Genomic DNA, 10,890 nt, shown 5'->3' with positions numbered 1-10,890 from the left:
AGGAAAGTATTTCCACATTTCATTTGTTAGAAAAGATATCCAGAGCTGTCATTAGTGGTGGCTTTGATGTATTCTCTGTTATATTAGTCCAGAGCATGCTGCTGTAAACAGAAGTGTCTCTTCACCTTTCATCTTTGTTCTTCAACTTTGATACTGCCCCCCTGCAGTGGCTTCTTTCTCCTCCTGGGGAGGCTTAACAAAGTCAACTGATAGAGAATAAAAGAGCTTCATTTTTCTTCCCTACTTAAGACTCTAAAGAAATAGACACATCCATTGTACAGTCACTGAGGCTCTTGAAATAGTGTGGGTTTTTCTCTCAAATCCTGAGGGGAAATGAGCCAAGAAGGGGAAAAAGGAAAAAAGAAAAAAAAAAAAAAGCACACTCTTTTGTCCACAACTTAAAATATGGTAAGTACATCATACTTTCACTTCTGATGGGTTTTTTTTGAGAGAAAAACTGAGAAACTCTAAATTACAGGCAGCACAAGCAGCAATGCCTATGGGTAAGTTGGTCCATCACTACCCATTATAAGACCCTGGCTTTTGATGCCTGTAACTGTCAAATATTAACTAATTTGTAAAGATTTTTTCTGCGATTGGTGTGTCAGCCTGAAGCTGATTTTTAAAATAGTTGTCAGTTTGCAAAATGAGGTTGTTGAAAAATACATTTTGCTCACATTAAAAAATATTGTTGGACTGCATGACTGAGAAACTCTCCTAGCTCCATGCTATAAAACTGAAATTTGGCAAAGAATTTGCCAGGGATTTGATGGGAAGGGGACGTCTGAGACTGTTTCCATTAAATAACATAAATATAGAATGGTCTTTCCACATCCTACTGTCTGAAAAGTCCAACAGTAATGGATATCTGCTGTAGGTTTAGTGGGGATGGGCAAGACTTTCCAGCAATGTTTTTTCCTTGCAACAGAGGCCTTTGTGGAGCTGAGCACAAAAACTGAGAGAGGGTTCTGCTGTTGCTCCCCACAGTTCCACCCATACACATGTATGAAAAGAAGAGTCCATGACTAGGATGCAGGCTGTGCAGACCAGAGGATGATTAGGACTTAATGAGAAAAAGATGAGGAGGCTGGGACAAGTATGAAAAACCAGTAGCCAGTAAGGATGATGTATGGGACTCAAGTGAAGAAGTGAGGAGGTTGGGAAAAAGAAACCATGAACTTGGACCAGGAGTCAGAAATGGACTACTGAAGTAAGAACGTTACGTTGTTGAGAGAAGGGAAAGGGATGAGGGCATTGGGCTGAGAGTGAAAGACAGAGGTTCCTCGGGTTTTACAGTATAATCCTTTCAAAGAGTCTCTGTGGTCAAAAATAGCTGTGAAACTCACTGACAAAATGTATGCTTTATTTCTCCAGTGACTGCTGCATTTAAAGAACATCAACCTACTGCTGGTGAATCCTGAGGAAGCTCTAGTGGCAGCATGTGGCATTGTGGATATCAAGGGTCTTGCCCTACTTCTAAACCATTTAGACATAGCAGAATTCTACATAAAGGGGGCAGAGGTGTTCAGTTCCTTAGACTGTAACACACAGAACAGTGATTTTGAAAAGCTGAAATCTCACACATTAGGAGATGGTAGGTTTACTGCCCAGAGAACCCTAATTCTCCTCAGTTTATATATGTAATTTTAAGCAGACTTTAATTGCATAATCGTGTTAGTTTTTCACAGAACACTTACCACATTAAGTGCAAGAATGGATATGGCTCAGGAAATGAATCAAGGAACTTGTCACCATTACAGGATGAGGTGCCCTGGTAGCACCTCTTAAGTGCATCCCTCTGGCAATTTTCATTAACTTAGCTTTTCTGCACAGAAACATGCCATTTCATTCTGTCATTTTTAGACTGTGTTTGTAAGCTGAAACTCCCTATTTAGCAACAGTTTGTTGTGTGACACTAGCTAACTAAACTGTCTCAATGGCAGCTCCTTCAAAGCAAAAGCTTTATTCTCTCAGAGACAGGTAGCACAGAAAGCAAAGATTTGACAGCAGAACCTTAACTGTCCTGTTATCTTTCCAGTTTTTGTAGCTTCTCTTCATCCTAGTTTTCCCCTCTCCAGTTTGGGAGAAACCCCCTTATGAGATGCCACAGGCATGTCCAGCAATTGTCGACTCCATAGTCAAACCCCCTTCCTTCAGACAGTGACATTGCACCTAATGTTATGGTGCCCATTATGAGTGGTCTCAGGTGTAAGAACAATAAACACCTTGTCATTGTCACTAGAAGCAGGTAAGGGCATTCCCTTTTAGCAGATCTCCCCTTGTAACTTCAAGAGTTATTTGTGCTTTCCTGGGCTGCACTTGGTCTTTCTGTGTAATAGTTTTGTTCGCTACTTGCACCTTGCTTTACAGTATCCTTCAATGTAACTCTTTTAATCATGTAGAATAATGCAAGCAAAACAAAGTGACCTGTATCTTGTATTTGTAAAGGTAAGAAACATAACGTCCTCATTTTTCATGTGTTGTCAATGGGACTGTTTTCTCTAACAGAGCCTGGAAGTTATAGGAGGAATGGATGTAAGTGATTGTAAAGACACAATAAATCATGTTCTTGCTTGTGGAATTGAGCGAGTCACCTAAATTCCACTTCTGAAGACAGCCAGTGAATTTTCCTCCCCTACAGTGTACAGAAAATCTATTCTCTGAATTCACAAAAGCTTTGGCTGCATGTAGCTGTGAAGAGGGGTTAAGTGATGGCTGTGCTCAGAATAAGTGAAAGACTACATGAAACACAGTAGACCACGCCGTGGAATCACAGGACCCAAACATCTTCAGCTGGGCACTCCAAATTAGCTGTCACTTTTTATGTTAACCACTTGGTAGAAAGTACCTCTTCAGCTCACAGAGGGGCTGTTCATAAACCCCTCAGCTGCATCACAGAGAAGCACCACAGGAACAAACCTACAAGGAAAAGCAGAGAATGCAGTAAATAAGGCTTGCTGGTGCCACATCCCTAACAACTACGGGAAAAGAATGCTCATGCAGAGAGCACTGCAATAATAAATATAAAACGTGACTGTGTACCTAAAGACTATGTGCTTTATGTGGGAACTTGAACTCTCTTCCCCGTTGGTCTCTGTACGCACCACTGGGAGCAGACAGCGCGTATCGCTTTCTGTGGGGCATCCCCAGCCAGCCCAGAGACCTGGCCCAGCCAGGGGAGCCCTCCCCCTCCAGCTGGACCCTCTGCCATGGCCGGGCTGGGGAGGCCGGCCCATACACGCCGCTCTGGGGGGCAGCGTGGAGAGGATTAGGCGGCAGCCCTTTGCCCAGTACAAGGGCTAAGGGTGAAGAAAAAGCGGCGGGATGAGAGGGCGGGGAACATACCCAGTACACACCAGAACCCCTCCCTCAGGAGCCCACCTCCCTCGCCCATGGACCCTCAACTCCGGTACCGCCACGGCCGTCAGGCGAGGAAGCCGGGTGGGCGGGGGAAGAGAGAGACCTGCCGCCCTCGCTTTACGGCTCGCCGTGTTTTGCGACGCCCAAGATGGCTGCCCCCAGGGCACAATGAGCCCGCTCCGGCCGCCGCCGCGCCGCCGAGGGGGAGGCGGGCAGGCAGGGCGGCTGCCGTGCGGTCCCGCCGCCCGAGGTTGAGCCGGCCGCTGACGGCGGGGTGCGGGGCAGCGAGCGAGGAGGGAGGACTCGTCCGCGGCCTTCTTGGTCTGTGGGGCCCCGGGGGGGGCGAGTAAGCCGGCGCCCAGGGGGAATGTGGGGTGCCCTGCTGCGGCGCGGGGGCCGCGGCGCCGCCGGCGGCCTGCGGGGGCTGGTGTCGGTCGGTCCGCCCTGGAGCCAAGTGGTGTCGGAGGCCGAGAAGATCGTGGGGTACCCGACGTCCTTCATGAGCCTGCGGTGCCTGCTGAGCGACGAGCTGAGCAACATCGCCATGCAGGTCCGCAAGCTGGTGGGCACCAAGCACCCGCTGCTCGACACCGCCCGGTAAGCGCCCGCCCGGGGGGTCCCGGAGCGCTGGGGCCTCGTCGCCGGCCTCCGGGGTGGGAACGGCCGGCAGCCCTCGGGAGGCTTGTCAAAACTTATGGGAAGTTTTGGGGCTCCGTTAGTCGTGGGGAGCTGGCGCTCGGGTCGCTGGCGGTGGTCGGTGTCCCTTCATGGGGCGGGTGGGCTCCTTGGTCGTGGCAGGTGGGGTGGCCCGGAGCAGCCGTGGAGGTGACATAACTGGTGTGTCCCTAGGGAAACCCTGCGGTGAGCCGTGAGGTTTTGTGTAGGTGGCCAGCTCTCTGCTCCAGGATCTTCATTTCGTTGCCGCAACAGGTTTTCCTTCAGTCATCTGCTGTCATTCGGAAGTTACTTGGTTGTAACGCCACGTGTGATGAATGAGTTTCCTTCCCCATGCAATATGCAAAAAAAAAAAAATTCCCTTGATCATGGAAGAAGTATGGCCGTCTCACTGACAGTTACATATTTTTTAATATTAAGGATTGTATTGTGAGGAAACCAGTGGAAAAGCGGAGGAATTAATTAACTCAAAAGCTCAAAGTGACACTGCTGTGAAGTGTGTGTTTTGTTACTAAGAGCTTTAGAAAACATTTTCTGTTTTGGAATATCCAGCTGGGAGCTTTTGTATGTTGTTGAGATTTTTAGGGTTGCTAAGTTGATTATCCACTCTTTGGATTTTTTAAGGCAAACTGGTGGAAGGCTTGCATTTCTGCCAATAAGTAAAAGTTGGGATTTTTGGGCAGCGTTTTCTTTGAGTGTAAAACAAGAACTGATTGGTGGTGGGTTTTTTAAACAACAAAATGCCAGAGACTTAACAAAAAACCCCAAACCAACAAACGTATAGTGCAGTTTTCCAATGGCATTAGGCTGTAGCTTTAGGGGGTTTTGGGTGGTGGGTTTTTTGGGGGGTAGTTAGTGGTTTTTGTTTGATTGAACTGTGTTTGCTATGACTACAAGTAGAGCAATGTTAATAGAACCCAAGTTTAATATGTACGGTATTTTTTGAACAGGTGTAAAACAAAAATTAGCATTTGTTCAAAACAAATGCTGTGCTTTTCTTTTAAAGAATAAAAATTGTAGCTGCGTAGTGGTCCTTGGCAACTCCGCAGTGTTGTGTAATGTTATAAAAACAAGATTTGTTTTTTAGGCTTTCTGTCTCTGAATCTAATTGTCTTGAGTGAACAAAAGAAGTAAAGGGGACAAACATAGCTTTTTAAAAGAAATACTATTTTCAGGGAGGGGGATTTAGATATGGGCTTTAAGTAGACTTTTCTGGAAGAAAATCAACTTGTTAATAAAAATGGAAAATACCTGATTTCAGAAAATGCTGGTGGAGGGGGTTTTGTTGAATTGTTTATAAATGCAGGTTGTGATATTATGGTAAGCTTGGCAAAGATTTTGGTTTTTCTTTTTTAAGAGGAGGGACAAGAAGAAAATATTTTTCTGCCTTTGGATCCAACTTTAAGGTCGGTTGATGGAATGCAGGGAATAGGAGGACCGAAGTGCAGTGTATTTGGGCTCTCAAGCTTCCACTGCAGCCGCAGAGGTATCAGAGACCCCCAAGGCTGAAGTGGGACTTCAACATTAGCTTTAGATAGTTTGTTCAACGTGTAGTAGTTGCTGGTTTATTTGTGAATTAAGTTTAAATACGGTATTTTGGGGCATGGTTGGAGGTTTTGTGGTGGAGCTGTGATGTGTGATGAGGCTTTTTTTGTTGTTGTTTTAAGTGGGCTGCTTCAGGCTTAACTCTGTAAACCTGTGGCTTGTGGAACACCAGTAGGAGTATGATCATGCACAGGGTCAACAGCATTGAATCCATCCATTTTTTAAATTCATATATATTTCAGACTATGCCACTAACCTGATGTGTCTTGCTGGAAACAAGTCAGTATCTACTCACATAAAATCAAAACTGTGTGTCCTTATTTTGGATGTTCTTATTTGCTTCGCTGGTATTTCCAAAGGTTTTGTTGCAGGTGCATTTCTAATGGCCTTGACCTTTGTATTATAAGAAGAGTTAATTTCCTGCTGACAAGCTTTATTACAGCTGTAGCAATGCGCAAATTCTACCTCACCTTGTTTTATGGTATGATTTTGCAATAAGGTGAATTTTGACCTTGTTCTATCTTAATAATTTCTTTCTGAATTTGACTGTTGTATATAAATTTGACTGTAAAGGAGATTGATTTTTGTTATGGGTCTGAGATCTATGCTCTGACTTACCGTAGCAGTTTAGGAAACAGGTCTTGATTATTCAATACCAGACAGATGTTTTAAATCTCTGGCTCATTACCCATGCTTATAACATAGCATAGGTTTCCTGTTGTGTATTCAGGCAAATGTTTTAAAGCATGGGTATCTAAAATTATGTTCTTTGGTGATTTTTTTGAAAAACTGAAGTGATTGATATGTTCCACAACTCTAGTCTTTCAGACTGTGAGTACATAAATACTGTATACGTCTATTAAGTACTCTAGCACTTGAGATTTTTCTATTTGTGGAAACATCTGAAAAATCTGTGTAGTAAAATTGATTAATTGCACGTGCTGTTTCTCAAGTTTCTACTAATTTATTTTTGAGGCTGTAAGTGGTGGCAATCAAATTATGATTGCTTGCTGTCATCTCTAAGTGATACTCATTCTCTTTAACTTCTTTAACCTTCTCTGACCGGTGGCATTTTGTCATTAGTGTTTTTGTGTCTGCCTTCCCTTCCTGTCCAAACACTTTGCTAGCCTTTGAAGTCTTCCTTAGACCATTGGGGTTTCATAAGCATTGGTAGGAAACCTTCTACTTTATCTGTGCAGAATAGGTTCTGAGCTAAGACAGCATAAGATGTAATTGCTGCCACATTGAAAGCCGTTAGTGTAACAGGAGTACTGGTGAGCATTTTTAACCTTTTGCTGAGCTTTGGGTCGCTAGGCTGTTGCAACGCGTAGCCTGTGCTGAGAACCTTAAAGAAGGCAGCTTAAAGATAACTGTCCACGTGAGCCAGGACATGTGGAAGAACAGCTGTTGGGGCAGTATACGTTGCTCCGATGATCCCATCCATTTCTTCCTCTCGTTTGAATGCGGCAGTGGCAGCTCCTGGGTGTAAGTGCCTGCCATGAATCAGGGCTGCAGCAGGTGTTCTTCTGGGATGATGTGCGACCCTGATACCTCCTACCGAGCCTGTGCCTGGCCAGCAGCTTTAAATCTGTGAGCTATTGCTGACTCTGCGCTTGGGAGGGCAGAGATGGGTAACTGAGCCCTACACTGAGGGATTTGGAGTTCTGTAATCCCTGTGGTAAAGTCAAGTTTATCTTTTTTTTTTTTTTTTTTAATTTTCTTTTTAGGTTTTTGGTTTCTTGAAAGTCAGCCACATGAAGTGAACATCCTCAGTACTAGCTTTGCCAGACTTGCTAGAAAGAGGGTGAAATGTGAGGGAAAGGTTACATTTCACTTTAGAAAGGCTAATGTTTAGTGGTTAACAGATCATTGGAAGCTGGGATATCTGGATTATATTCACAGCTGTGCTTTTGGCTCTCTGACTAGGGCAAGTCACTTAATTTTTCATATTTGCATTTACTTATCTGTAAGATGAATAATATAGCATCTGTTTTCTGAAGGTGTTACACTTCGTTCATTACAGCCTATATCAATCACTGTGATCTTTGAGTGGAAAATGGTGCATAAGCAATATTAATAAAGAATACTTTAAACAAATGTTATCATTAAAATACTTACCACTAATGGATACTCTGGAAATCTGACTACTTCTGGATCTTTCTGTTTGTAGTCCTGTGAGTCACTGTATGGTTCTTCAGAGCTTTCAGTTTTCTTTCCCTATAATGAAGTGTTTTCAGCAGCTACTCAAAACTAACCTTTAAATTTTTTTTCTCTTCAGGCTTTGTTGGACTAAAGGAAAACTTTTTCAATGCATGAACGTATGACCTCCTTTTCAGCTGGGAATCAAACAAATCTCAATCTTCTCTCTTCTCTCCCTCCCTCCTTTCTAGGCTAGCACACATCCTTCTTAATATAGGAAAGAATCTGTAATTGGCACAGCGGTCTGCTTTTCTCAAATACATAGTGTGAATAACGTTTTCTTGATTATTTAATCTCCCTTGAGAAGGGTATAGCTTGCTGCAGATTGTAAACAGTAAATGTTATGGCCAATGCATCACTTTTATAATCTCACTAAATGAAATGGAACACTTCATACACGTAAAATTATTATGGGATACCGTTTAGCTCTAGCCATTCTGTCATTAGCACATGGGAGGAACGATTATATTTTAGTTCTGTCAGAATTGTTTGTTGGTGATAAATGCTTAAGTAGACTTAGTTATAGTTTTCCTGGATTGTTACAGAAATAAAAAGGCTCAATAGACCAGGTTTTGTGCTGTTGCAGCCTGCTCCATTTAGATCTCTAGCCATTTTAAGCACTGAACATAAAATGCAATCCAGAGTAGCTTCAAGATTGTATGCTTTTTGGTTAAAATGTCTGATAGCATTGGTTTCCTGGTAGTTTTGTTTTTCCTGTCAGCTGGAAATGGCTTAGTTCAGTAACGCATATCTTGTAACTTCAGATGTGGCGTGCACTTGCCCTCCTGTGCGGGTGACTGATTTCAGCACAGACCTAGGGATTTTTTTCCAGCCTGATGTTGACGGAATTGTTATGGTCAATTTCTAGTTTGTCTTAACAGAATGGTGACCTCAAAACTATCACTTTTTTTTATAATTGTACATGCTGTGATTGATTATGAGTTGCTTTTTAGCAACTTCTTTCAAATGTTAATTAATTTTTTTTTTCTGGGCTAGAAAAATGAAAGTGTCAATTTACTTGGCAGTGGCTAATGAGGTAACGTTCTCTGAAAACAACCAGCAGCTGGATACTCAAAGTGACAAGCAGCGTCTGGTCAACTTACAGCTTCTAAAACTAGAGCTTACTACAGTCTTTTAAGTTTTACTGAATTGCTCCATCTGTAGTGGACCTTGGGGGCATAAATTCCCTCTCCTGCTGTTGCTGGATCAGAAATTGAAACATGTTAGCATTCACTAAATTTTATTATTTTTTCAGCCTGCTGTAACACTTTGTAAAAATATTTTTTTTGTGGTAGAGAGATGTGATTTTTATAATTGTGGTCAGAATGCCTGTGAGGTTAGCAATGAGGCAGGAGTTGTGTCATTTCCTACGTTTACCGCAGAGATCTGTTGGACTTCCTGGAAGCACAGGCCACCAAAGCACGCAGGGCACCTCTGCAGAAAGTCTTAGTTGTAATGTCTGAAATGTAGAAATATTTTACCTGCTTGATATGTCTGATGCTATTTGCAAAAATACTGAAATACTGGTGGTTATAGCAAGTTTGCCTTTGTCCGGGAAGACTGTTCCCCAAAGCACTCTGTATAGCTGATGGAAACAGAGGTGCTCTCAGGAGAGCTGCAGATGAAGCACCAGAGTTAAATTCTTGCTTTGACTCACCTCATCAAGAAACTTCTCTCTCTCAAGAAAGGCTGGTCTCTCTTAGCTAAATTAGATTTTGTGAATAATATTTTTCAGTCTATTTTGATCGACTTGAGTAGGAACTTCAAAAACCTTCATCATGTTATGTGTCTTATTTTTAAAAGGAAAGAGGGGTAGATTTAGATTAGATATTGGGAAAAAATTCTTTACTCTAAAATTCTTTACTCTGAGGGTGGTGAGACACTGGAACAGGTTGCCCAGGGTAATTGTGTATGCCTCAAAGTGTTCCAGACCAGGTTGGATGGGGCTTTGAGCAACCTGGTCTAGTAGAAGGTGTCCCTGCCCATGGCAGGGGGGTTGGAACTAGATGATCTTTCAGGTCCCTTCTGACCCTAACCATTCTATGATACTGTGATTGTACATGTTAGTACTTTCTAGGGTTTCTGTTATCATACTCACCATCAAGTAAACTATTCTTAGACACCAAAAGTCAGTTTCTTGTGTGTTTTAGCTGAATGAACTTACAAAGAGCGGAAGAGTTAACCTTAGCAGGTAAAAAGACATGGAGGAAATTAAACTGTTGTAGGTTCTGAATATATGGACTGAAACTTCCTTCTGTATCTGATTCCTTCCATGTTCTTCCTTGTACCTGTGGCTTTCGCTGTGATTTTCAGTTAGCTGTTACTTAACACTGTCTTGTGTTAAGTAACAGCTTAGGGGAAGAGACAGTGTTTTTGTAGGTCGCACTCATCCTTTGTGCTGTAGTAAGGTGGAATGGAATGAATAGATGTGTGCTGTTTGTTATTTCTCCCAAATTTTGTTTTTTGTTTCTCTTCCTGCATAAGTTTCGCCAGTGTATGTTTTTATTAGTTTTCTCCACCAGCAACATTACATTAATATACTTAAATGCTCATATCTGTCAGTTATTACTGCTCTTTTGAAGACATGTCGGCAGGAATATGAGAGTTGTATCAGAATTTGTACATCTGGGCTTGAGGTTCACATTTAAGGGCCCTTAACTTTCCTTTTTTTTTTTTTAAAAAAATAAATTACATTTTTAAACAATTGGGAACCTAAGACAAAAAAATCTGACATACCTTGCTCAGAATACTATTGTATGTAAGTTGACAGTCTTAAGTTGTAGTGCCCCTCCTGTTTGCCACCTCTGTAGTGGGAAAACTGTAGTACAGTGATGAAGACATCCCAAAGGAGTAAAAGAATTGTCTACTCAAGTTTGGTGCTTTTATTCTCAAAGAATAATTTTTATTTTTTTTTTAAACTGTATTAGTAAACCCTAGCTCAGGAAGTAAAGGCAGTCATCATCATGATCATGGCTTTACTACAAAAGTTGGGAGAGGCTAAATTGGTGAATAAACAGTTAGTTTTCAGCTGTAGTGGTGCTGAGTTCTTGTCTTGCCATTCACTGATAGTATTTGTGTGGAAGAATGTATGCAAAGGGTGTTTAATTGTAT

At 42.4% G+C, this 10,890-nt stretch overlaps 1 protein-coding gene across 1 annotated transcript in view; it reads left to right on the top strand.

The window, feature by feature from the left end:
• The first annotated feature begins 3,727 nt into the window (after positions 1 to 3,727).
• PDSS2 (decaprenyl diphosphate synthase subunit 2) overlaps positions 3,728 to 10,890 on the top strand; it is a 117,443-nt gene continuing 110,280 nt past the window's right edge. The window contains exon 1 of the mRNA XM_074150787.1: positions 3,728 to 3,957. Coding sequence (XP_074006888.1) covers positions 3,728 to 3,957 — 230 coding nt within the window. The remainder of the gene's footprint in view (positions 3,958 to 10,890) is intronic.

This window comes from Numenius arquata, chromosome 7, assembly GCF_964106895.1.
Source record: "Numenius arquata chromosome 7, bNumArq3.hap1.1, whole genome shotgun sequence".
NCBI classification, from domain to species: Eukaryota; Metazoa; Chordata; class Aves; order Charadriiformes; family Scolopacidae; genus Numenius; species Numenius arquata.
Note: the sequence above shows the minus strand (reverse complement) of the source record. Positions and strands in the feature narration are given on the sequence as shown.